General features: G+C 46.2%; 1 protein-coding gene across 8 annotated transcripts; it reads left to right on the forward strand.

Annotated features, from left to right (window-relative positions):
• Positions 1–2: 2 nt before the first annotated feature.
• MANBAL (mannosidase beta like) lies at positions 3–27,120 on the forward strand. 8 transcript variants are annotated; one of them, XM_067708077.1, is made up of 4 exons: positions 3–67; positions 3,443–3,528; positions 10,044–10,252; positions 26,157–27,120. In XM_067708077.1, the coding sequence occupies exons 3-4, from the start codon at positions 10,103–10,105 to the stop codon at positions 26,262–26,264; spliced, it is 258 nt and encodes an 85-aa protein (XP_067564178.1). In that variant the 5' UTR covers positions 3–67; positions 3,443–3,528; positions 10,044–10,102; the 3' UTR covers positions 26,265–27,120. The 8 variants fall into 8 exon arrangements, with proteins under 8 accessions (XP_067564178.1, XP_067564180.1, XP_067564184.1 ...); XM_067708078.1 differs by having other exon boundaries at positions 49–131; XM_067708080.1 differs by having other exon boundaries at positions 49–131; positions 10,047–10,252.
• Positions 27,121–27,312: the final 192 nt, after the last annotated feature.

The following is a 27,312-nucleotide window of genomic DNA, read 5'->3' on the forward strand; positions in this document are numbered from 1 at the left end:
GAGCGTCACTTCCGGGACCGAGGTTGCAAGGAACCACTTCCGGGGGCGCGGTGCGGCGGCGCTGGAGGTGAGTACGGTGACGCCGTGGCCGGTCCCGGGCTTCAGGGCGGGGTAGAGTCGCAGATGCTGAGGTACGGAGAGGGGCTTAAGCTCGGGCGCCGCGGGCGGCGCTGTTCTGCCGGCCCGGGGGCCACTCCGTGCGCGGCGAAAATAACTTCCTGGGTCGCTCTTTCGGAAGTTACTTGGAAGGGGAGTTTTGAGTCCCAGTGGGGCGGAGAGCCTGTCTTGCTGTCCCTCAGTGCTTTAGTTCTGAGCAGGGCCAGAACCCGGTGCTCCTCACAGTTGTGACTTGGCCTTTCTTCCCACTGACGGAGCTTTAGGAGGAGCCAGAGTCTTGGAGTCAGTCTGGCTGGGGCTTGACCCCTGAGTGTACCCCTATTTAACCCTATGTAACCGTGGACGAGCTCTGGTTGCCTCTCTGGTTCTCAGTTTCCTCCTCTGTAAAATGGGCGCATGTTCGCTGATTTATTTCTTTTTAAGGGAAGTGGGAAATGAGTATGTGAAACCTCACCTTTTAAGTGGTGGCAACAAATTCGGATTTAATAATTACATTTTGTAGGACATCTGCCCACCAGCTTCAGCCTACTGGCTGCCAGTTTTGACTGCTCTAGGAGATGGCTTATCTTTTCATAGGACAAAATTCTAACCCAGTTTTGAGCAGTTTTGGGGAATTTGTTGTAATGGGGCGGGTCTGGGTATACAGCCCATGGCTGTAAGGCAGTAATTCCTGACACTGATTTTCTGTACCCCAGTCTGTTTCCTTTGAATTCTCAGGACAGATTTTTTTTTTTTTTTTGTGGTACGCGGGCCTCTTACTATTGTGGCCTCTCCTGTTGCGGAGCACAGGCTCCGGACGCACAGGCTCAGCGGCCATGGCTCACGGGCCCAGCCGCTCCACGGCATGTGGGATCTTCCTGGACCGGGGCACGAACCCGTGTCCCCTGCATCGGCAGGCGGACTCTCAACCACTGCGCCACCAGGGAAGCCCCAGGACAGAATTTTCGAATCACTTCATTAGAAGCCAGTGATCCCCTACCAACATCCTTGGAATCTGTTTCTTTAAATCTAAGAGAAGACTTAGTTTCTATTTGCTAAGTCTGGACAGCTATACATGTCTCAGGGGTTATTTATTTATTTTGAAATAGTGACTGTTTTTTCTAATAAACTTTTTATTTGAGAACTATTTTATTTATTATTTATTTATTTTTATTTTTGGGGGGGGCTGTGTTGAGGGTACGTGTGGGCTTTCTCTAGTTGCGGCGAGTGGGGGCTACTCTTCTTTGTGGTGCGCGGGCATCTCATTGCGGTGGCTTCTCTTGTTGTGGAGCACGGGCTCTAGGCCCGCGGGCTTAGTTGCTCCGCGGCATGTGGGATCTTCCTGGACCAGGGCTCGAACCTATGTTCCCTGCGTTGGCAGGCGGATTCTTAACCTCTGTGCCACCAGGGAAGTCCCGAGAACAATTTTAGATTTACAAAATTATTGTGAAGATGCTGCAGTGAGTTCCCATATATCTCCCACACAGTTTTCCCTATTATTAACATTTTACATTAGTATAATACTTTTGTCACAATTAATGAACTGATATCAGTAAATTATTATTAACTAAAGTCAATGGGCTCTTCAGATTTGCTCAGTTTTCTCCTAATGTCCTTTGTCTGTTCCAGGATCCCACATTACATTTAGTCGTGTCTCCTTGGGCTTCTAGGACTGTGATAGTTCCTCAGACTTATCTCGTTTAGATAAACTTGACAGTTTTGAGTATTACTGGTCAGATACCTTGTAAAATGACCCTCAGCTGGGATTTGTTTGGTGTTTTTCTTATGATGAGATTGGAGTTATAGGTTTGGGGGAGGAAGACCACAGAGGTAAAGTGCCATTCTCATCATATCACATCAAGGGTATATACTTTCAATATAAGTTACCACAGTTGATGTTAACCCAGATCACTAGCTTGAGGTAGTCAAGTTCTTCCACTGTAAAGTTACTCCCCTTCCCCCACTTTTCCATATTGTACTCTTGGAAGGAAGTCATTATGCACAGCCCATGCTTAAGGAGTGTGGAATTATACGTCATACTTTAAGACAGATTATCTACATAAATTGTTTGAAATTCTCCGTGGGAAATTTGTGTATTTATTAAATCATTTATATCAGTATAGTCTTGGATATTTCTTTTCATACTTTGGGTTATAATCCAGCACTACTTAATTTATTTTGTTGTCCAAATTGTTCTGGCTTTGGCGATTGGGAGCTCTTTGAAGTGGCTTCTATATCCCTTTGACATACCCCGATCAATGTGTTTTGGGTTTTTTTGAACACTTTCTTACTTTCTGTTACAGGTTTATCTTGTGTATTTCCTGCTTCAGTCCTAGAGTTAACCATTTCTCCCAGGAGCCCTGGTTCCTTTTATTGGAGAATGGTATCAGACACCAAGATCTGGGTGCTAGGTGTGCTCATTGCTACTGGTATGCCCTGTTTCTGGGCTCTCTCAGCAAAAGAGCAAGAGATGTATGTGTGTAGACTAATCTCCCTCTTCTTCTCCTCTCCCTCTCTACATATATATATATATATACACACACACACACACATTTATATATATAAATATGTAGCCTTCTGTATCTATATTAATCTAAATATGAGTTTATACTGATGTCTGCAACACTCTTCCATTTCACATGGATCATTCTAGCCTCCTCTGTCTTAACTGTAACCTTCTACTCCAACTGTAACAAACCTAGCTCCCACCATCTACCATCCATTTACTTAATTGTTCAATTCCAGTGTACATGTATAGTTGTTTTAGAATTGGTAACCTATATCCCATGTGGGAAACAACTTTATTAACTAGAGTGCAGTGACATATACAGTTCCTTTTGCCTTTAGTCTTACAAACTCCATCCATTTCCAAAGTTACTGAGGTCAGCACCTGATTCCCCCTACCCCTTCAGTGAAATCGCTTCATCCATTTCTAATACATTTAGATTCAGAATGTCACATTCTGCATTCCATCCTGGATACCTAAATGATTTTTTTTTTAATTCATGTACATTAAAGTTTACCCTTTGTGCTGTAAAGTTTGCTGGGTCTTAGTTGCAGCACACAGGCTGTTCGTTGTGGTGTACAGGCTTCTCTAGTTGCAGGGCGCAGGCTTCTCTAGTTGTGGCGCGCAGGCTTAGTTGCCCTGCGACATGTGGGATCTTAGTTCCCCGACCAGGGATCGAACCCGCGTCCCCTGCATTGGAAGGCAGATTCTTAACCACTGGACCCCAGGGAAGTCCAGTTCTATGGGTTTTGACAAATGCTTAATGTCTTGTATTCACCATTACAGTATCATACAGAATAGTTTCACCTTCAGGTCTTATTTTTAATTTCTCTCTTTCAGATTTCATCTCAGAAATCTTGTTGGCCCTCTCTTCAAAATATATCTACAACCTGAGAATTTACCGCTTCTACTGCTACCTGGTGCAAGTGTGTCTTTTTGACTATTATATAGTAGCCTCTTAACTGGTTTCCCTATTTCCACTCTTGCCCCTCTACATTCTGTTCTCAACACAGCAGCCACAGGGACCATTTAAAAATGAGTCAGATCGTGTCATTTCTTTGCTAAGAACCTTCCAGTGGCTCCCCTTTGACCCAGCGTTCTACTGATCCTACACAGCTGCTCACTCTACTCTCTTCTCCTTGGTCATAAAGTTCATTCCTGCCTCAGGACCTTATCCTTTGCTGTTTCTTCACCTTGGGGTACCTAACAGGAATTGAATTGACTTGTTCTTTCACTTTTTTCTTGCCTCTGCTGAAATGACACCTTCTCAGAGAGGCCTTTCCCTGACTGCCTCATATAAAATAGCACCCCTTATCTCCCTATTTATATTTCTGATAATACTGCTGCCATTACATATCTATATGTGTGTGTTTGAGTGCCTCCGATTGGATGAAAACTCCATGGCAGGACCTAGAATGATGCTCAGTAAATATGTGTCCAGTGAATGAATGCTTCAGACCACTGGTATCTGGCATTCACAGATGAGCCTCAAGGGGTCTGATAACCTTATGAAATTATTTGCCATGTTTGAGAATAAATGGCTCTGTACTTTTTATGAAATTCTGGTGAGGGTATGAGTTTCCCCCCATGTGTAAAAACCTTTGCTCTTAAGCAAGTCTGGAGCATCACAGGGTTAGAGACCTAGCGGGATGTTCAGCGTTGCCCTGACTCACTGGTAGAGCCTAAGCAAGCAGCGTGCCTCTCTGCTCCCCCTCCTCCTTGTTAAATGAGGCTGTTGGTTGGGGCATCTGCTCTTACTTTAAAGGTGGGAAACAACCATAGGTTTCATCAGTTACCAAATATCTGAGTCAGGCCCTGGAAGAAACTCAAGATGGACCCTGGGTCCCTGCTGTCCAGGAGCTTATAGTGGAGCAAGTAAAAACATTAGACTGTGTAGTATTTCTCAAACAATAAGAAATACATTTTGAATTTTGACCCAGAACATCCTTGCTTGGATGTAGATGGATATAACTAGTTAAAAAAAAAAAAAGCTTCAGGACACAATACTCACCCTTACTGATATGATATTTTCTATTGTCATTTACTTAATTAATTAAAGTACTGGTTAATAAAATTAAAGAGGAAAAAATGTCAGCTGCAGCCCCCTTAATGGTTTCCATGGCTCACAAATTGGCCACAGCCTGCAGTTTGAAAACCATTGACCACCAGCTAAGTTTCAGTCGTACCCACCAGCCAGTTTGAATCCTAACTTTGCCACTTCTCAGCCAAGTAATCCCAGGGTAGGCCATGTAACCTCTCCCAAGCCTTGGTTTCCTCATCCTCATTAGTAATACCCACCTCCCAGAGTGGTTGTGAAATGAATGAGATGCTGACTGTAAAGTGCCGTGCACATCTGGCAAATGATTTGCTTACCGCTACTGCTGTGACAGTGTCGGGGGTGGGGTGGGAGGAGCAAAGCCTGTCAAGGAGTCTGAGGGATAAGAGCCTCCTTGTTGGGAGCTGAAGGATGAGTAGGACTCTTGTGACTTCAGTATTCAGGAAAGGAAAACCCAGAAATCCTGGCAGGCAGACTGGGAAGTAAAGCATAGGGGTACAGAGAAAATTAGACAGGAGTTCTAAAGCAGACACAAGATGTATAGAGCATTTTATGTTTTCCAGAACTTTATTACAACCACCCTCTGGTTGTACCTGTGCTGTCCAATGTGGGAGTCTTCTAGCCACATGCAACTATTTATAAATAAAGTAAAATGAAAATGAAAAATTCAGTTCCTTAAGCCTCATTTAAGTGCTTAATAGCCACATGGGGCTGGTGGCTACCATATTGGAGAACATTTCCATCATTGCAGAAAGTTCTCTTGGGCAGCATTTCATTAGACCCTATAAAAGCCTTGTGACAGGAGTAGATAGGCATGGATTTTTCTTTTAGATTGTATTCAGTTTTTTCAATGATATTCCCCCCACAATTAAAACTTATGAGCCCTTCACTTTAACAGCAGCTATTTACATTTTCTTATGGCCTCTTCTGATCTTTAGCCAGTGAGATCATAGTTTATACATGGCTGCAAGTCAGTGTTTATGTAATTATTTTCTTTTTTCATTTAATATAATTTTGCAAAGATTTTTCTGCTGACCTGATACACCACATATGTACTTGCCATTTTAGCCAACAGGGAATATCCCGTGATGTATCATAATTGGGTTAACTGCTTCTTTATTGTTGGACACTTTAGTTCCTTCCTGCTTTTCAGTATTATGAATAGCACTGCCATGAACTTTTTTTGTACCTGAAGCCTTTTTCTTCTTTTGAATTGTTTCCTTACTGTAGATTCTAGGAAGTGAGTTATTCAGTCAAAGGATATAATCACTTTTATGGCTCTTGTTATATTGCCTAATTGCCATTAAAAAAAAAAAGCCTAAATGCATTATAGCTTTGAATAGATATTATTGTTGTTGTTTGGCTCCTGAGAACATCAAGTCTGTAGGAGGTCAAGAGATTGGCCCAAAGTGTAGCTAATTTCTGATAGAAGCAGGGTTTGTGCCCCCCCCCCACTGTTGGCCCCATGTTTTTATTGTACTACAAATATTCTTAACAATGTTGCTGTGAGTAACACTAATAAATCTAAGTATTGATAAGCCCACTCGGCTTGTTACAGCCTTAAATGTAAAGTTTAGGGCCAAGGGCATTTTAAAAAAGTATGTATTTATGAGGTGCAACTGTGAAGAAATGAGAGAACTCTTTTATACCTTGCTATTCACATGGTGTAAGGATATAGTGTCCTGTCTGGGCTGTACGTTTCCTCCAGTAAAGCTGTTCTTGCAACAGCCTTGGAATTCACTTCAGGGCCAGTTTCTGAGCCACCGCAAACAATCTGCCTAGGGTCTGAGCGTCATAACCTTGTATTTGACCAAAAATGGTATTCCTGGGCTTGAGGCTCCACCTGATTCACCACACTTGGATCCAGATGCTGTTGGGTTCCTTCCAGAAATCACATCCTTCCTGGGAGGATGAAGATCTGCCAGCTTTGAGGATTTTGGGGGGGGAAAAAAAGTGAGCCTCAGGCTTTGAAAGCCATTCACAAAGGAGACAGAAGTGGTGGGAAACAGTGGCCACCTTGTCAGCTCGGGCACATCACCTTCCTAAGTGACTAGGTTGAAAGGTAGACAAATGCGCATTTGCACAAACCCCAGTCTGTTCACTTGGAAGGTTGTTTCTGTCATCCTTTAGTCACTCCTCTGTCATGTTGGGAAAATGTTGCAAAGCAGTGAAGCCGCAGAGCCAAAGTGAAGGAAGGTTTTAGGATAGTCTCTTAACCCAGAGCCATCCATAGGAATATAACGCAGGCCGTGTGTGTAATTTAAAACTTTCTAGTAGCCACATTTAGAAAGTAAAAAGAAACAGGTACAATTTGTGTGTGTGCGTGGTAAAATATCCATAACATAAAATTTACCATTTTAACCATTTTTAAGTGTACAGTGTGTGTAACCATCACCACTGTTTCCAGAACTTTTTCATTATTCCAGACTGAAACTCTGTACTCATTAAACAATGACTCCCTATTGCCCCTCCTCCATCCCCTGTAACCTATATTCTAGTTTCTGTCTCTACGAATTTACCAATTCTAGGTACCTAATGAGTGGGATCATACAACACTTGTCCTTTTCTGTCAGGCTTATTTCATTTAGCATGTTTTCAAGGTTCATCCATATAGCATGTATCAGAATTTCATTCATTTTAGTAGCTGAATGTCCTTTGTCCTTTGTCTATACCACATTTTGTTTATCCATTCATCTGTTGATAGACTCTTGGTTGTTTCCATCTTCTGGCTGTTGTGAATAGTGTAGCTGTGAACATTGGTGTACAAGTATATGAGTCCATGCTTTCAGTTCTGTTGGGTATATACCTAGGGGTGGAATTGCTGGATCATATGGTAATTCTACGTTTAACTTTTTTAGAAATTGCCAAACTGTTTTCCAGTATGTCTTTTCACTCTCTTGATAGTGCCCTTTGATGCACAAAAGTTTTTAATTCTGACGAAGTCCAATTTATTTTTTCTTTTGTTGCCTGTGGTTTGGTGTCACATCTAAGAAGTCATTGCCAAATTCAATGTCGTGAAGACTTCTCCTATATTTTCTTCTATAAGTTTAATAGTTTTAGCTCTTTAGTTCTTTGATCCATTTTGAGTTAATTTTTGTATACGGTGTAAGATAAGGGTTCAGTTCATTCTTTTGCATGTGGATATCCAATTTTCCCAGCACTATTTATTGACAAGACTATCCTTCCCCATTGGATGGTCTTGGCACCCTTGTTCAGAAATCAGTTGACTATATATGTGGGGATTTACTTCTGGGCTCTTCATTCCGTTCCATTGGCCTAGATCCTTATGCCAGTATCACACTGTTTTGATTATTGTAGCTTTATACTAAGTTTTGAAATCAGAAAATGAATCCTCCAGCTTAGTTCTTTTTCAGCATCAGATGAAATTAATAATTTATTTAACCCAGTATATTATTTCAACATGCAGTTAGTATAAAACACTGTTAATGAGATATTTTATTGATATGTTCTTTTTTAAAAAATTAATTTATTTTTATTTTTATTTATTTTTGGCTGCATTGGGTCTTTGTTGCCATGCACGGGCTTTCTGTATTTGCGGCGAGCAGGGGCTACTCTTCATTGCACTGCACAGGCTTCTCATTGCGGTGGCTTCTCTTTTTGCAGAGCATGGGCTCTAGGCGTGTGGGCTTCAGTAGTTGTGGCATGCGGCTCTAGAGTGCAGGCTCAGTAGTTGTGGCACACGGGCTTAGTTGTTCCATGGCATGTGGGATCTTCCCGGTCCAGGGCTCGAATCCGTTCCCTTGCATTGTCAGGCGGCTTCTTAACCACTGTGCCACCAGGGAAGCCCTATTGATACATTCTTATGTTTATACTACCTTCTAAATTGAGTGTGGACCTAACTGAGCAGCCATCTCAGTTTGGACTAGCTGTGTTTCAACTCTCCATAGCCACATGGGGCTCAGGGCCACCATACTGGACAGCTCAGATTTAGTGGAAAGTTGCCTTGTGGCACAGATCTCTGAAAACACAAAGGGCTTTGGAGTCAGGTGGGCCTGGTTCCCAAGTAAGTTTTCCCCTTTCTCATTGGGCTGGGCCAAAGGAAGCCACTCGTGGGTGCTGTGGTAGAGGGGGAGCAGTTCAGTCCTACCAGGGTAGGAGGAGGGCAGTAAGAAAGACATGCTGGGGAGCGGGGGCACGAGCTCAGCCTTGGAGGTAGAGTAGGGGCTTCGCCAAGCAGTCGTAATGGGAAAGGGCATTCTTGGCAGAGTGTGCCACTTGGGTAGAGGCCCAGGATTTGAAAGAGCTCAGTGCTCTTGGAGAATTACAGGCAGGTCTTTCAGCTCGACCAGGGTATTAGGAGTGGGAGACTCTGGTGAAGTGAGAGACTAGACAGGTGGGTTGAGACCGGACCTGCTACCACTGCCCCTGTCGTCCGTGTCCCGAGCATCTCTTATTTGGGTTACTGGTAGTAGCTCCCTCACTGGTCTCCCTATGTCCACTCTGTACCCCCCCACCCCGTTTAAAATGTAAATCAGGGAATTCCCTGGTGGTCCAGTGGTTAGGACTCTGCTTCCACTGCCAGGGGCCCGGGTTCAGTCCCTGGTCGGGGAACTAAGATCCCACAAGCCATGTGGTGTGGCCAAAAAAAAAAGTGTAAATCAGATTATGTCACTTTTTTGCCCAAAACCCTTCTGTGGCTTTACATTTTGCTCAATCAAATCAGGAGTGTTAGGGTCCTACAAGGTCAGTCGCCACTTCTTCTGATTTCACCTTCTACTCTCCCTCCTGTACGCCCCTCTGACCATTTTGGACTCATATCCCTGCCCTGAGGCCTCTACACTTGCTTTTCTCTCTGCCTGGAATATGCTTCCCTGAGATTCTCCACTGGCTCAGTCTCATACTTCCTATCTCTGTCACTTCATTCCTGTCTCTTCTTCAGAGAGGCCCTTCCTGTCACCCTATACAAAGTAAAATGATGCCCTTCTGAAGCTTTTTTCAAAACAGTTATCACTAGATGGCATGTCCTATCTGGATGTGTTCTTTGTCCGCCTCTGCCCCAAGAGAGCAGGGATTTGTCTGTTTTACTCTTCAGTGCTTGGTGTTCAATAAGTATTTGTTGAATGAATGACTGGATGTATAAATGAACAAATAAATAAAACTTGAAACAGAGCAGGCCTTCAGCAAATGTATGTTGATTTGAGATTTTTGTTGAAATGTTTGCATTTATTTATTTATCTCCTGTAACTTCATTTTTGGAAAAATTTCAAACATACAAAAAAGTTGAAAGAATGGTCCAATGACTCTCCATGTTAACATTTCATCGCAGTTGCTTTATATATTCTTGCATGTATGTGGGTGTGTTGGTGGAAGTGAAACCATTTAAACGTCAGTTGTAGAAACATGACATTAACTCTTTGCATTTAGAAGTTGGCTCTGGAGAGCGGTGAATCGGAGGGGACCTCAGGCAGCAGGCAGCTGGGGCCATGGCCTCCGACCTGGACTTCTCCCCTCCCGAGGTGCCTGAACCCACATTCCTGGAGAACCTGCTGCGATATGGACTCTTCCTGGGGGCCATCTTCCAGCTCATCTGTGTACTGGCCATCATTGTACCCATTCCCAAGTCCCACGAGGCGGTGAGTCCTTCCCTGTGAGCCTCCGCTCCTCAGACTGGGTTCTAGGTACTGAAAATAGATATCACAGCAATGAAGGCTAGCAGGGATTACGCGGGGCTTTATTGATTTAGAGTGTCCCTAAATTCCCACCTGGTAGCATTGGGCCATATGGTTCATACCTTATTTGTTCACATGTGCGTTAAGCAGATTTTTATTTAGCACATACTTACTGTGTGTCAGACTCTGCTGAAAGATGTGGTGTGTGCCCTCAAGGAACTTCTAGTCTTTGGGAGAAGGGCAGATATGAAACAAATACACATGTTTCCCTGAGAAGTACAGAGTACTGTGAGGGTGTATAACAAGGGGGGAGGACCTAATCTTACACTGGGGCAGGGGCTGGGTTGTCCGCCCTCCCCCAAGGAGAGGGAACTGCATGTGTAAGGACCCGAGGAATGAAGGAATGGTCTAGGAACTGAATGCAGGTGACTGTGGCCAGAGCACAGAAAGGACACGATGAGAACAGCCAGAGGAGTGGCGGGTCCCCAGGGGTTTTAAGGAAGAGAGTGACACGATCAGATTGGCTTTCTTCTTGTTTTGGCTCCTGTTCTATAGGTCTCTGTATTCTGTAGCTCTGGACCCTCCTTCCACCACCCCACTCCCAATTTTCTCACGACCTTGGTTTGCTGGAGAAAGCAGGTCATTGTCGTGTGCCACATCCACATCCAGGATTTGGCTGATTGCTTCTCTGTGGTGTCATTTGACATGTTCCCTTGTTCCGCATATCTCCTGTCAACAAGAAATTCAGTTGAGAGGCTTGATTCGATTCAGATCAAGTTATTTAGTGAGAGCACCTCATAGCTAGTGCTGTGTACTTCTTATTCCATGTCATCAATCAGCACTTGGTGTCTGGTTGTCACACAGAGATTCTAAGATATCTGGGTTCAGGTGATAATAGCTGATCCCTCTGTTATAAAATCTTCATTTTATAACTCTTTCACCTAAATGGTTTTAGCATCCACTGATCGTTGCTTAGATCCATTATTTCCTTTGGCCTTTATTAGCTGGAATTCTTCAATGAAGAAGACCTTTTCCTCATCCCTATATGGTTTCTCTGAAATGCTGTTCGTAGTAAAAGGCAGGATAAATGCTTGGTTCTTTCCCTTTATTAGTGTTCAGAATAGTGAGTTTGGGCTCTAGCAACCTCCAATCTTGACCAATAAAGCTTTGATTTTCAGTGGGAACCCCATCAAGTTGTATGAAATATTGTCTACCAAGGAAACCCATTAGAGACTCATTGCCTAGGGTTTTATTGGGGACAGGTCACATAAGCACCCTCTGCCTAGCACAAACCAAAACTCAAGACTTCCAGCAAGAAAGCAGGATTTAGCATAAACCATATTGTTTCCACAAACAGGTTAGGCATAGTGAGCCATTCTTTTTTTTTAGATTTTTTTTTTTTGATGTGGACCATTTTTAAAGTCTTTATTGAATTTGTTACAGTTTTGCTTCTGTTTTATGTTTTGGTTTTTTGGCCACAAGGCATGTGGGATCTTAGCTCCCTGACCAGGGATCGAACCCACACCCCCTGCATTGGAAGGGGAAGTCTTAACCACTGGACTGCCGGGGAAGTCCCATAGTGAACCATTCTTATCAGTTCTGGGAATTGTGGGAACCACCCAAAATCCAGTTTCCCAGATGCCAGCCAAAGACCACCCTTGCAAGCTGGCTTTTCTACGGATAGCCGTTTTCTTTTCTTTCTTTCTTTTTTTTTTTTTTAATGTAATCTCTATTCTGCACATCTACAGCATACTTATTATAGTTTTCAAATAATTATGTGTTTTTTTCTCTACTAACAATAAGACTCAGAGTGAAATTTATGATTTCTTTGTGGTTCTTTTTGGGCCCCAAAATATGTCCCATAATTCAGGGTACTATGTTTAGTAAAGTCTTTTCTTCACATAAGTATACTCCCACCATCACATACATTAATTTGCCTCAATTTGTTTTTAATTTTTAGAGGTTTTTCTTTTTGATTTAATTTAAAAATTATATAAAACTTTTATATACAACATTTCCCAAAGTTAAAACTACATAACAGGATAGAGTCACAGAGGTTTCCTTTAATCTCATATCTTCCACCCTTTTCCCTTTCTCCCTTGATAGGCAACCATTTTTATTTTGATTTATCCCTCCTTTGTTTCTTTTTTATTTATTTATTTATTTATTTATTTATTTATTTATGGCTGTGTTGGGTCTTCGTTTCTGTGTGAGGGCTTTCTCTAGTTGAGGCAAGTGGGGGCCACTCCTTATAATGGTGGGCGGGCCTCTCACTATTGCGGCCTCTCTTGTTGAGGAGCACAGGCTCCAGACGCACAGGCTCAGTAATTGTGGCTCATGGGGCCAGTTGCTCCGCGGCATGTGGGATCCTCCCAGACCAGGGCTCGAACCCGTGTCCCCTGCATTGGCAGGCAGGCTCCCAACCACTGCGCCACCAGGGAAGCCCCCTCCTTTGTTTCTTTTTGAAGAAGTATGCAAATGGATATGTGTGCCTGATATTTATTTATTCATTTATTTTCTCCCTTTGATGCACAAAAGATAGCATCCTACTAAACACAGTTTTACATGTTTCTTTTTTTACTTAACGATATACAGTATATTCTAAAGATACCTATCTTGGAGATGACTATGGCCCAGAGATCCTGCTGGTGTAACTGGGAGGAACCCTGGCAAAGGGGCAAGCTTGGGGTGGGGATGGGGAAGGAGCATGCTGGGTTCAGTTTTAAACAGGTGCCTTTAAGATGTCCAGGTGATTCTGTCAAGTAGGTAGTTGCATCTGCCGGTCTGTATCAGGAGGAGGCTCTGTGCTGAGTGTTGATCAACATTTGAGAGTCAATAAGCTGTAATTAAAGCCATGAGAGAGGATGAGGTCTCTTAAAAGGGAATGCGGAATAAGATGGGGAGAGCCTTGAGGAGCTCCAGCATTCAGGGAACCAGCAGGGAGGAACAGCCAGCAAAGGTGGGGAAAACCTTGGTGAACATAGATAGGCACGTGGGCTCTGGATTGTTCTGTTCATCTGCATTTCTTATTTTGGGGTTTTGAGAAGGAGGTCATGATTGGAGTTTTTCTGCCCACAATTGTATCACACTCTAAAGACGTAATCCTTGTGCCCTGTGGCTCTGTCCTCACAGATGCAGCGTGCTGCTGGGCATTATAAATAACAAACATTTTTATCGTCATTGGCCACTGATGAAGCCTGCCAAGAGTCCCGAGGGAGGGAGGTGGTGAATGTTCTTGTTTTACAGGCAGAGGTGTGTGGCCTTACGGAGAGCCACAGCTCACCTCCTGTTGTATTCTTAACCCTTTGAGGCTAGCCATAGAGGCCCAGGTCCATTTATCAAACTTTCAGAAAAAGAGGTGCCCTTTACTGATCTCTGAGGATTTTAGTGACATCTTAGGTCAAGGTCTTTCAAGGCAGGGGGTTGACAAAGGGCTCCACAGTATGCTTCCCCCCCTCCCCCCCCAGCCAACCCTGCCGTTTAGACATTTAGAGGTTAATTTTGGACAACAACCTCATCTTTTATAATTTTTTTATTATTACTTTTTTATTGAAATATAGTTGATGTACAATATTATATAAGTTACAAGGGTACAACATAGTGATTCACAGTGTTTAGAGGTTATACTCCATTTATAGTTATTATAAAATATTGGCTATATTCCCTGTGTTGTACAATATATCCTTGTAGCTTATTTATTTTATACATAATAGTTTGTACTTCTTAATCCGCTACCCCTAACTTGCCCCTCCCTTCTTCCCTCTTCCTACTGGTAACTGCTAGTTTGTTCTCCATATCTGTGGGTCTGCTTCTTTTCTGTTATATTCACTAGTTTGTTTTATTTTTTAGATTCCATATATAAGTGATATCATATAGTATTTGTCTTTCTCTGTCTGACGTATTTCATTTAGCGAAATACCCTCCAGGTCTGTGCATGTTGTTGTGAATGGCAAAATTTCATTCTTTCTCATGGCTGAGTAGTATTCCATCATATATATTTTATATACCACATCGTTATCCATTCATCTATTGATGGACAGTTAGGTTGCTTCCATATGTTGGCAATTGTAAATAATATTACTTTGAATACTGGGGTGCATGTATCTTTTCAAATTAATGTTTTTTTGGTTGGTTTTTTTTTGGATGTATACCCAGGAGTGGCATTGCTGGGTTGTATGGTAGTTCTGTTTTCATTTTCTTGAGAAAACCTCCATACTGTTTTCCACAGTGGCCAATTTACATTTCCATAAAGAGTGTACAAGTGTTCCCATTTGTCCATATCCTTGCCAACATTTGTCATTTGTGTCCTTTTTTTTTTCTTCTTTGTGTGTGTGTTCTTTTTGATGATAGCCATTCTGACAGGTGTGAGGTGATATCTCATTGCAGTTTTTTTTTTTTTTTGCGGTACGCGGGCCTCTCACTGTTTTTGGCCTCTCCCGTTGCGGAGCACAGGCTCTGGACACGCAGGCTCAGCGGCCATGGCTCACGGGCCCAGCCGCTCTGCGGCATGTGTGATCTTCCCGGACCAGGGCACAAACCCGTATCCCCTGCATCGGCAGGCGGACTCTCAACCACTGCGCCACCAGGGAAGCCCTTCATTGCGGTTTTGATTTACATTTCTGTGATTAGTGATGTTGAACATCTTTTAATGTGTCTGTTAGCCATCTGCATGTCCTCTTTGGAAAAACGTGCCCATTTTTTAATCGGGTTCTTTATTTTGTTGATGTTGAGTTGTATGAGCTGTTTATATATTTTGGATATTAACCCCTTATTGGTTATATCATTTGCAAATATTTTCTCCCATTCAGTAGGTTGTCTTTTCATTTTGTTGATGGTTTCCTTTGCTGTGCAAAAGCTTTTAAGTTTAATTAGGTCTCATTTGTTTATTTTTGCTTTTATTTCCTTTGCTTTAGGAGACAGATGTAAAAAAATATTGCTATAATTTATGTCAAAGAATGTTCTGTCTGCGTTTTCCTCTAGAAGTTTTACGGTTTCCAATGTTACGTTTAGGTCTTTCAGCCATTTTTAGTTTATTTTTGTATATGGAGTTAGAGAATGCTCTAATTTCATTCTTTTACATGTAGCTGCCCAGTTTTCCCAGCAGCATTTATTGAAGAAATTGTCTTGTCTCCTGTATATATTCTTGCCTCTTTTGTCGTAAATTAATTGACCGTAAGAGTGTGGGTATATTTCTAGGCTGTCTGTTCTGTTCCATTGATCTGTGTGGCTCTTTTTGTGCCATTACCATACTGTGTTTTGTTGGGGTTTTTTTTGCGGTATGTGGGCCTCTCACTGTTGTGGCCTCTCCCATTGTGGAGCACAGGCTCCAGACGTGCAGGCTCAGCGGCCATGGCTCACGGGCCTAGCCGCTCCGCGGCATGTGGGATCTTCCCAGACCGGGGCATGAACCCGTGTCCCCTGCATTGGCAGGCAGACTCTCAACCACTGGGCCACCAGGGAAGCCCCCATACTGTTTTGATTACTGCAATTTTGTAGTATAGTCTGAAGTCAGGGAGTGTGATTCCTCCAGCTCTGTTCTTTTTTCTCAAGATTATTTTGGCTATTTGGGGTCTTTTGTGTTGCCATGCAAGTTTTAAAATTATTTGTTCTAGTTCTGTGAAAAATGCCCTTGGTAGTTTGATTTCATTGATTCTGTAGATTGCCTTGGGTAATATGATCATTTTAACAATATTAATTCTTCCAATCCAAGAGCATGGGATATCTTTCCATCAGTTTCAGTCATCTTCCATCTCTTTTATCAGTGTCTTATAGTTTTCCAAGTACAGGTCTTTTACCTCCTTAGGTAGGTTTATTCTTAGATACTTTATTCTTTTCGATGTGATGGGAAATGGGATAACAATCCTTAATTTCTCTTTCTGATAGTTCATTGTTAGTGTATAGAAATACAACAGATTTCTGTGTATTAATTTTGTATCTGCAACTTTATCAGATTCATTGATGAGCTGTAGCAGTTTTCTGGTGGTGTCTTTAGGATTTTTCTATCTATAGTATCATGTCATCTGCAAACAGTGACAGTTTTACTTCTTTTCCAATGTGGATTCCTTTGATTTCTTTTTCTAGTCTGATTGCTGTGGCTAGGACTTCCAATACTGTTGGAATACTGTTGTACAAAAGTGGCGAGAGTGGGCATCCTTGTCTTGTTCCTGATCTTAGAGGAAATGCTTTCAGCTTTTCACCATTGAGTATGACATTAGCTGTGGGTTTGTCATATATGGCCTTTATGAGGTTGAGTTATGTTCCCTCTGTGCCCACTTTCTGGAGAGTTTTTTGTCATATATGGATGTTGAATTTTGTCAAAAGCTTTCTCTGCATCTATTGAGATGATCATATGGTTTTTCTCCTTCAATTTGTTAATATGGGTTATCACATTGATTGATTTACAGATATTGAAAAATCCTTGCATCCCTGGGATAAATCCCACTTGATCGTGGTGTATGATGCTTTTAATGTATTGTTGGATTCGGTTTGCTAATATTTTGTTGAGGATTTTTGCATCTATATTCATCAGTGATATAGGCCTGTAATTTTCTTTATTTGTGATATCTTTGTCTGGTTTTGGTATCAACAACCTCATCTTTTAAAATATAAGTGTGGTACAGACTATCTCATTTTCATTTATCTTGAAGTTTAGAGGAGTAAGGCTCACACAAGTGAATTGTCTTTGTAACTGAAGGTTACTGTATTACATTTTTTTGTTTTTGTTTCTGTTTTTGTTTGCTAGTTTTTCAATGGATCAGTAACAAAAAATATAGTACCATTAATTTAACTTTTTATTGATGCACCATGCCAGCAAATGGTCCTCAATTATTCAGGGATTCTACTGCCAGCTTTCCTCTGCATGCCCCCTTTTCTTACTCCCCGAACTATTAAATAAATGGAAAGGAAAAACAGTATTCTGTGTGTATAAACAATCTTACAAAGAGAGGGTGAGTGCTAAGACTGTGCTTAGAGGTTGTGCTTAGTAGCAAGCTGGGATTTGGAATTTGGATGGGGAGGGAAAAAGAAAGGGATTTTAACTTGGGGCTGGGGAGCTCTTCTGGCAGAGGGGGACAGCTGTGGGGACTCTAGGCAGCCTTAGGGCAGGAGGGAGGTCCCTGAAAGTGGAAGGTGGCAAGGAGGTGGGAGGAGGTGGACCCAGAGAACAATCTTGCTCTCTGTCACTTCACTTAGGGCAAAATCACCCCTCTTGCTTAGCCTATAGAAGCAAGGTTTATTAGTGGCTTTTTGGGTCAGAAGATAATATTTTTGGCTCCAGATGATGGGAAAGGCTTTGAAAAGCAAAAGAATGTCTTTCCTGTTGTTCTAGTGAGCTGATTTTTTGCAACTAGTTTATGACTTCAGTATTTCAATACTTAGCAGATTATTTGAAAGCTCTTTTGGGGGTAATCAGGGAGGAAAAAAAGGAACACATAGAAATGCTTCCCACCCCACCCCCTTTCTTTTCCATAGTAGGAGCAAGAACTAATTCATAAAATTAAAACCAAAGTCCCTAGAATCCTAAGCCAAATGAGAACGTTTTCTCATTGACGCCTCATTAAACTAAAACCCGAGAAAAACATTTGTTTGGGCCTGATTGAGGCCTGGGTCACACTTAATCCAAGCATTTTCCTGTAGGCTGGGTTCTAAAATATAAGAAGGTAGATCCTTGTACTGTTTCTGTCTATTCCAGGATGCAGCTGTGTTTCATCTCTCATGCCCAGTCTGATTGTTTGTATGGTGGCCATGGTGGAAAGGATTCTGGGGCTGCTTCTAGGCTCCAGAGTAAACAAATTATTCATTGATGTCTGCCTTGAGCAAGGGACTGGGGAGTGGTAGCGTGAATTGCCTGTCCTTGGGCTGGTGCATGTTTCTCTATCTGGCTGCACCCACCTGGGGAATTTTCAAAGGCCTGGGCTGTACCTATAGAGATTCTGATTCAGTTGTTCTCTGAAGCCTTGGATCAGTGTTTTCTTAAAGTGCCCAGGTGATTCTGTTATGTAGCCACTGTTCTGGTCCTTAGACCGTTTCCCTGAAGCACAAACCAATTTGGGGAGGACAGGAGGTGTTCAGTTCTACGTGTGTTAAGTTTGTAATAATAGCATGACATCCAAATGGGAAAGAAAGAGCCAGTGAGAATTTGGGGAGGGAGACCTGGGAATTATTTTAACCAACATAGTATTATTTCTTGAAACCCTAAGAATGAGTTGCTAAGCTTTTCAAGGGAAATGAAGATACAGGGAAGGCCTGAACTTGGGGCATGGCCAACCTTGAGGTAGTTTCTGTGCAGTGTAGAGGTACTGAAAAGATGCGGGTGCTCTCCCAGAGCAGGGATGCAACTGGGCCTCTGGAAGGAGTGGGCACCAGGGGCCCCATCACTCACTGTCTGCATCCCCTCTGCCTCCCCTTCTGTTCATCTCCTGTCTCTCACTTCTCTTGCCCTGCTTCCTCTGCTCACTGTCCCTGGGGTAAGATGAAACATGGCCACTAACAGCTCCCAAAGTTTACATCTTTCAGCTGCAGCATCTGGAGGCTGCCTTTCTGCTTGGTCCCCGTTCCAAATTCCCTAGAGAAGGAACTGTAGCTGACCCAGCTTGGGACTGCTCTGGCCAGTGTGAGGGAGGGGAGCATCCTGTGGTGTGACCTCTAGGGGTGGAGGGGAAGGTCATTTCCCAAAGGAACAGGAGTGCTGTGCAGACAAAGCTGGGGGTCTCCATTCCTTTAGCTCTCTTGGAGGTGGGCAGACTAGTGGGCAGAGGGCTAGGAGACTGTGGTCTCCCTGAAAACCCCCAAGTGGTTCAAGGAGGGCACAGAGATTGGGCAACAACGGCTGAGTGATGGAGGAAAGGCTGCTCAATGTGACAATGATGCTGTATTCAGGCTGCTCTTCTTCAAAGTTTGGTTTCAGGAGAACTAAATTCTTACTAGGGAGTTCCCAGATCCCTAGGGCATCCCTAGGGCATCCCTAGATAAAGACTGCAGAAGTCTGTGAGCTCCCTGCAGTTGTGTGCAAAAATGTGATGTTTTCATGATTAGGCATATTTTCTGGGAGGATAGTCTATTGCTTTTCTCAAAGTGGAAAGCAGCAATTTTAATGAGGTGGGAGCCAAATTCCAGGAGTGAAAGAGTAGGTAGTGAGGAAGTAAAGGTCGGGAGCCCTTCTACCCCATCCCCACAGCCTGCCTGAGCTTCCTCCCAAGCCTCTTTTGTATCTTTTTCTGCCCAGAATGTTGATCCAGTCAACGCTAAGCAAGCGGGTGTTGACTTTTAGTGCAGTGACTCACGTAGCAGGTAGTATTAGTTCATCGGGCAATTAGTCGTTCCTAGTAGTTTAAATGCTGACTATTCTCATGTCTTCATATGTTTATGTCACATCTGCCCAGCCAGATGCCAGCCCCTGGGCAGGAACCTTCACTTCCACCCTGCCGTCTTTGCGTGATTGCCTCAGTCTCTTCTGTTGAAAGCTCAGAAACTGGGTTCCATCAGTTTCCTTAGAAAGAGACTGTTTTGGCTCTTAGAACTGGGAATTTCAAGGCACACCTGGGTTCAGAAGGTCGCAAGGTCTTCAGGGCTCGGTCTCTCCATCTCCTGGCTCTCCAGGAGTGTTGGGTTCATTCTGAGGCCCTTGCCACGTGTCAGGAGGATACAGCAGCCCCAGTCTGTGTCCTTATCGCTCATGATTTACAAGCAAGAGAAGCCATTTCTCTGCCTATGCTCACTTTCCAGATCTCATGGAAAGCCTCTGCTTGGCTCTGGCTTGGCCACATGTCTGTACTTTGCCCCATAGGTGGGAAGGGGCATTGGGTCCATTTCTGGCCAGACCACATTAAACTGGCCACTCCTGTGGTCACAGTGACTCAGAGTCCCCCAGAACCACATGGGACAGGGCATGGCCCCGATGGAGAGTGGGTGCTGGGCAGACAAAGACAGCTGATGCCCAGCACTGTGATCCGGCAGAGGAGAGCTCACCAGAATTGATGACAGGAGTGGTGGCTTTCTATGTGATGCCCACATAGACTTCACTGTCAACCAGAAAGCCCTGCAGTGTTTGGAGCCCTGAAAGGGATGGAGCCTTCCCGGGGGCAGCGGGGCAGTGACCTAGATGTTCAGGGGGTCTTGATTTTAAACTAGATCCCCGATTGCCAGCGAAGGCTGCCGTAGTAAATAATTAACTTGGGCAGGTGTACACCCATTCTCAACACCTCAGGAGACAGTCTCGCAGAACCAACTTTTCAGTTCTGCCCTGTTTTTTTTTTTTAAGCTTGGGAGGCGCTTGCAGTTGCATTGGGCGGCAGGGTGTTTTTTGCTTAACAAGCAGTTCTTGAGAGACTGCTGTGCGGTGGGCAGGGCAAAGGTCTAAACATGGTCTCGAGATGTGTACCGGCTCATGGGAGAGACTGAGGAATACACATGGAGCCGCAGACCAGCCGGTGGGCAGGGCCTGCGGTAGTGCTGAATCGTGTCTGGAATGAGCTCCCCGGGCTGTTCTCTCTAATCACAGTTCTCCTCGCCTGCCAAGCGCATCCTGGACTCTGTCTCCGTTCGCCTTGTGGAACCCACATGGACGGCCTCCCCCGCTTGGTTTCAGCTAGTCCTGTCCTCCTCTCAAGGCCAGTGCTAGTCCCAGCCCCGCAAGGTCCCCCAGCCCCCACCCTGCCCAGGGCCTTGGGCAAGAGCGTGCAGCAGGACGAGCCAGAGCTTCAGCACTGGGCGCCTTCCCCTCCCTGAGCCCGTGTCCCAAGCTGGAATAGGAGGGCATTCATGCCCAGCCCACGCCATTCTTGAGGATCAAGTGAGGCAAGGTGCGTGAGGCTACCTGAGCATAGCACAGTGGTCTTCTTTCCCTGGACCATTTTAGAGGAAAGAAGAGTTTCAGTCTGTGTAGAATGACATTTTGTCCTGATTTATTGGACTAAATACACTCTGAGCTGTATAGTGGAAATCATAAAATTCTGTGTGCTTTCCCTGCTGGAGGAGATTTGGTGCATTGTGGCACATATTCGATTCTTTGAATCTGATGAATAGCAGCAATTTTCTGGCCTTGTAAGTGGCTGTGGAGCTGCTTCATTATTGATGAGGCCTGTGTCACAGAGAGCACCTCCGCAGACCCAGGAACCACCTGGTGGCTGGGGAGTGGGGGGTGGTTTCTTTTACTCCCCAAAGTGAGATTGCTGAGGGAACTGAAAATTTGCTTCAGAGGAAGCGCGACTGAAAGGTGGGGCCGTAGTGTTCAGGGTCTGCCGTCTGCCTGGCTTGTACCAGCAGCGTGCATTTGAAGAGAAATTAAGTCAGCCATTTATTGAGTCATTCTTACCAGCTAAGAATTAGGAGCTACACCTCTGTGTGGCTAGGACCTCAGCATCCGAATCACGTGTGTAACCGCTGCCTTTGCTTCCCTGTCCCTTGGGGGGAAGGCGGATGTGCCCCACTGGGTTAGTTGGGATGTCTTGGTGAGCCTCAGTTTCCTTCCCTGTAAAATGGGGCTCACGGAGATGGGCTTATCAGGGTGATGGGAGGCTGAGCAGCTGATGTTTGTGAAGCACCCACGTGGTGCAGATCATGTAGTGTGCATCCTTTTCTTCATCACCCTGCACTGCCCGGCACAGAGGCTGCATGCACTGGGCACAGATAGATTGGTGACAGGTGCTGAGCACCTGTGCAGAGCATGAAAGAGAACAGAGCATCTGGGAGATACTGGCTGGCCAGTAGCCCAGAAGTGACAGGGTGGGCTGCATGAGAGGGCATGCCCGGGGACAAGGCCAAGGCTGCAGTGGAATGGCTCTCGAGGCCACTCGGGGGTTCTTGGAATCTGATTTATACAAATAGGGACACCTGGAGGCTCTTGGAATCTGTCTTATACCAAGAGGGAACCAGCAACATGTTTAAAGGAGAAAACAGACTGGTCAGGACGGTCGTCTTAGAAGAATAGGCTCTGAAAGCAGTGTGGTGGGTGGTGAGGAAAACCTTGGGAGGGGGAGGCAGGAGACTGGGGGCTCTGAACCGGCTCAGTAGTGTGTGTCCAGAGGGGGACCGGGCAGAGTTGAGAGCCGCATGGAAAGCAGAGTGGACCGGCCACGGGGACAGATCGGATGTGGAGGCACACAGGGAATGGCGAGAACTCAGAGATGGCTCGGCGGTGTCTAGCTTGGGTAACTGGGTGGGTGACGATGCCAGAAACTGAGCTGGGGGAGAGAGGAGGAGGTCTGGGTTGAGGAGGAGACAGATAATGTGCTCAGATGACTCAGTGACTGGACTCTGTCCACGCGCCCACAGAGAGCTGCTCTCAACTGTAGGAGCAAAGCCTGACTCGAGGAGTGCTAACCCACTTCCCTGACTCCTGCCACAAGCAAGGGGGTTCTGAATGACCCATCGGCAGGATCCGGAACAAACTGTTATTGTCATTCCACAGTCACCTGTGCTTCTAGGCGCTGCTAACTAGGGAGAAAGTAGATGTCACAGTTAACTCTAATTCTTGGTTGCCATCAGCGCCGAGGTCCCTAGGAAACCCGGGAGAGGCTATACCATACAGCCACTGAGAGTTTAGGTTCATCCTGGCCCTGCCGCTCGCCAGCTGAGACCTTAGGCAGGTCACATAACCTCTCTGAGTGTCTCTTCTTTCATCTATCAAATGGGGCTCGTTATGGCCCTTTGTGAGGCAAAAATAAGATATATCCAGGCCTCAGAACACAGGGCCTGGCATGTTGTAAATAATACTAGCAGCTGTTGTGGCTGTTATTATTAGTATTCTTATTGGTGGCTATATCTAGCCATGCTTTAGGATATGAATATTGGGTTCGAAATCTGCTTGTGTCCTCTCTACTTACGGGAAAAGTGAGGCTTAGTCTAAAGTGCTACATCTTCATGATGATGAACAGCAGTGACGTTCCCATGCTTATGGGAGATCTTGTGTTTTCTTTCATTTCATTCATTCATTCAGGAACAATTGAAGCTGTCCAAGGACTAGTAGGGGAGACCATCATGAGCACATGTAGCTTAGTGCTAAATGAGTGGCATTGTAAGGTTCCTGGGTGCCTGGGGCGTAGGGGTGGAGGAGGGGATGCACCTGCTGGAGGAAGAGGAGCAGAGGAGGAAGGCTAGACAGTGAGTAGCAGCCCTTGGGCTGGGCCAAACCATGGGGAAAGGTTTACTGGGTGGCCAAGGAAAGGAGGGTGCTCCTCTTGTTTAGGGGTGAGCAGCAGAAGTCCTGGGGCCTGGCCCAGTGTGAGGGGTGGAGGAGAGCTCAGGGGAGGCTGGAGAGGTGGTCTCCTTAAGCTGCCATCCCAGAAGCAGGACATGAGACTGTGGGTGATGGAAGCCACTGGAAGGTGTAAGGTGGGGGGATCTGCATTTTAGAAAAATTCTTTTGGCAGGTGCACAAGGCATGGCATAGAGAGAGCAGGGAGGCTGGTTGGCAGTGGGGGAACTGAAGTAGGGCCTTTGATGCTCAAGAGAGTGGCCAGGTCAAGGTGGAGGAGGTCTAATCAGCAGGACTTGGTGACTGATTGGACGGAGGGGAGGAGGGGGAGGGTGGGGTTGCCAGGACCCTGGTTGCTATGACCATGGGTGGGGAGGAGGGCCAGGCCAGATGGAGATGGGGCCATGCTCTGTCTGGGACAGTTGAGTTGTAGGTGCCTGGGAGGTGCCACTTCCAGTCATCTAACAGACAGCTGGGTCAGGAGAGAGGTCTGGGAGGTGACAGAAAGGATGAGGTGAATGAGAGAAGGTCTGTGGCGTAAGGGAAGTAAGGGAAGCACTGGGGACACAGCTGCGCGTCCTCATCTCTGGATTCTGAACTGGCCCCACTGAAACCAGAGGAGGCGCCCAGCTTGAGCTCAGAGGGGTGCTCCATCCCTGGAGATCCTGGTGGGCCTCGGCAAGTTCCCTGTGCATAAACGCTTTGTCTAATCAGGCGCTGTTTGCCCAGGGCATGCAGGGACTGACTGGTTTCCACTGGCCGCACAGGTACTGCTCTGGGGATGGTTTCCAGCTCCCAAAGTCTGCAAAGGCATTGTGCCCTGTGGGGTTTGCCTTAAACAGTAGCCTTCCTGCTGGGCTCTGCAGCCATCAGCCTGTGCATTTGACACACTGGCTCCTCTGAGGTTTTGTTTTGTCTGTTTGTTTTTCTAATGGGCTAACTTTTTACTTTTCTTTCTTTTTTTTTTTTGCCAAGTTACAAAAACAGTATCAGCACAAGGGGACAGGCTGGGGAAGTCCAGAGCGCAATCAGAGACCTGGCCAGGGGAGGGGCCGGTCCCCTGGTTATCTTGGGAAGATCCCCCATGGGTGCCTGGGACTGGGCTGGGCCTTTACACCTGGTGTCTCAGCTGGTAGGCAGGCAAGGTGGAGAGCAGACAATGATGGCCGATAAGAGGGAGCTGACAGACCTTTGGACTGGGCCTTAGGTAGGGACCGCCCCGCCACAGCCATGGTCCTGCCTCTTCTGTCTGACGGAGACTCGAGGCTGGGGCCAGGGGCTGACGGTGAGCAGGGAAGGACAGAGAGTAAGGCAAGCTGGCAGCTCGGAGCTGGCCAATTAAACACGAAGAAATACTTTTCTGGAAACAGCGTGCTCCCTCCTCGTATTCTTAGTGTGCTATTTGTTTTCCCATTTTTAATAAAAGAACACAAGTACCGAAAACATTTCCTTACTATTAGTGCTGGGGACAGCGGGGGTGGGGGCCAGGGCACCTGAATAAAGGGGCAGCCACTGCTCAGCCCGTTTCTTCCATGAGGGGGTTCAGGGCCAGTGTCACTGGATGTTTAAAGTTTTCAAGGAAAGCAAGGACTCCAGATCGAATGGGAAATCTCCCGGTTGGCTCAAATTCTTAAAAATAAACACTGCAGGCCAAGTGAAGTCTGCCTGTGGGCCGGACGAGGCCTGTGGACTGTGGTTCGTGCTCTCTGGGCTCGATGGGACTCTGTTAACATCCTGCCTGGCCGTGGCACAGTGTGATTTATCACCCAGGGAGGAGGGGACACCCGACGGGACTGAGGCCACTCCAGAGTCTCCTGTGACATGAGCCTGTGAGGCTGTGACAGGCCGAGTCCCTTCCCCAGAGTCCACTTTCTTTATCAGCTCAGTGAAGGCCAGGGCTGGCTCTGTGGTTTTGAACCTTTTTTCAGCAGCAGAACCTTTGTTTAAACCAAATCTTACAGGGAACAAATCACAATGTACATGACAGATAAAAACCAGGGCTGTCCCAGATGTAGGGAGGGTCTGGAGTTCTGCCCTGAGGCTGCCCTCTCCCCTTTCCCACAGGGCACCTCTGCCAGGCGCCGCAGAACTCTGTGTGGTGGCCGCCCGGCCGCGCTTTCCACCCTTCCCTGCCCCAGCATCTGTGCTTGAATGGGCGGAGGAGAGTAGCAGGGCCAGCAGGAGAGCAAGCCACAGTAGGTCTGCCCAGAGCCGGCTCCCCGCCCGCATTCTGCTCAGTCCCTGCCCACCATGGCCCGCCGGCCGCAGGGTGCATTTGCACTTACTGGGGGCTTTCCATGCATTTTTGCCTCCTCACATCAGCCCTCCAAGTTGTGCACCACTGTTTCCATATCACAGGTGGGTAAGCCAAGACTTAGAAAGGGGAAGGGCGTTGCCCACGAGGTCACTTGACTGGAACTGGGGGAGCCTCGATTCCCCCAGGACTGTGAGACTCCAAAGGCTGCCTCCTCCCCTCGGGCCTCCTCCCTTATCCTTCACCTGCTCCCCGGGGACAGTCCCAAAACATGTGGATCCTGGGGCCTGGCAGTGACGGTTTCCATCCCTTGTGTCTCTGCGGCACGCTTCCGTTTGCAAAGTCCCCTCAGACATGATCTCATTTTGCTGGTGTCAGGCTTGATTTGTCTAAGCAGGACTCTCCTTTCTGTCACCACACAGGAGGCAGAACCATCTGAGCCCCGAAGTGCGGAGGTGACGAGGAAGCCCAAGGCCACTGCTCCTTCTGCAAACAAGAGACCCAAGAAGGAGGCCAAGAAGAAGCGGTAGAAGAGGCGGCCTGTGGAGCCCGGTGGGCGGGCAAGGGCCTTGGGGGCAGCCCTCCCGGGGCTCAACGTTCTGTTCCCTCACTTTATCCCGGGCTCAGGGTCTGAGGTGGCTGGGACGCCCTCTGACCACAGAGATCTGGACAGTCACGATAGTTCCCAGGGCCCGGTGGGCAGACCACCACTTCCTCTTTCTTCTGCTTCCATGATGGTTTAGGGCCAAGGGGACTAAAACACTCTGTGAGCAGAGACTGTCTTGGAAGTCTCTTCAGAAATTGGGTCAGCTCACAGAGTTGCATTTTCCTACTGAATCCTCGTGTCCTGCCTTTAGTCACCCACGTTGTAGATTTACACTGCATTTTCGAGTCATTATCTGATGCTGACAAGCCCCGCCCATCTCCCATTATCTGTGCCCCGCAGATCAGATCTGCTAATCAGTCACCTTTGTCTCTGCTTGTGCAGATGGAGCTGGGCCAGGCCTCCCCTGTTTGTTTAGGTCAAGGCGCCAAAGCCACTGCAGTGCTAGGGGTCCCACTAGTACAACAGCCAGGGCTGAAAGATGCCTGGAGTGAGAGCCAGTGGAAGACCCAGCCAGGGTGATGCCCCATCCTCCTCCAGCGCATTGAAGGGATTTGGCTGAATGAGCGTGTTTTCTTGGGCCCAGACTTCCTGAGCATCTGAAATGGGGGAGGGCTTGTCAATCTCAGACCCCCCTCTTTTCAGCCCATCATAGCACATTCAACGTGCACCTTTTGGCTTCTGTCTGTGCCCCCTCCCACACCCCCAGTTCTTTCAGGCCCTGACCGGTGAGGAAAAGTCATTTGGGGAAGTAAACGTTAATAAACGGCCCCACACGCTGAGCTGCCTGTGTGTCGCCTGTACTGATGGGGAGTGCTGGTCCCTCCCCTGCGGGGTGCGGGAAGGGCGCACCCCCAGAGAAGCGGGACAGTGGGGCCGGGGATGGCCGGAGCGGGGTCCGTCTGGTCAGAGCAGCTCCGGGACGAATTTTAGGAAGGGTCCAGCCAACTGCTTCGTGTGGCCCTTAGTCACTG

This window comes from Pseudorca crassidens, chromosome 15, assembly GCF_039906515.1.
Source record: "Pseudorca crassidens isolate mPseCra1 chromosome 15, mPseCra1.hap1, whole genome shotgun sequence".
Lineage (NCBI taxonomy): Eukaryota > Metazoa > Chordata > Mammalia > Artiodactyla > Delphinidae > Pseudorca > Pseudorca crassidens.

Coding starts and splice junctions, on each gene's coding strand:
- MANBAL (XM_067708077.1), top strand. CDS start 10,103: ATGGCCTCCGACCTGGACTTCTCCCCTCCCGAGGTGCCTGAACCCACA. Junction 10,253..26,156: donor TTCCCAAGTCCCACGAGGCG/GTGAGTCCTTCC, acceptor GTCACCACACAG/GAGGCAGAACCATCTGAGCC.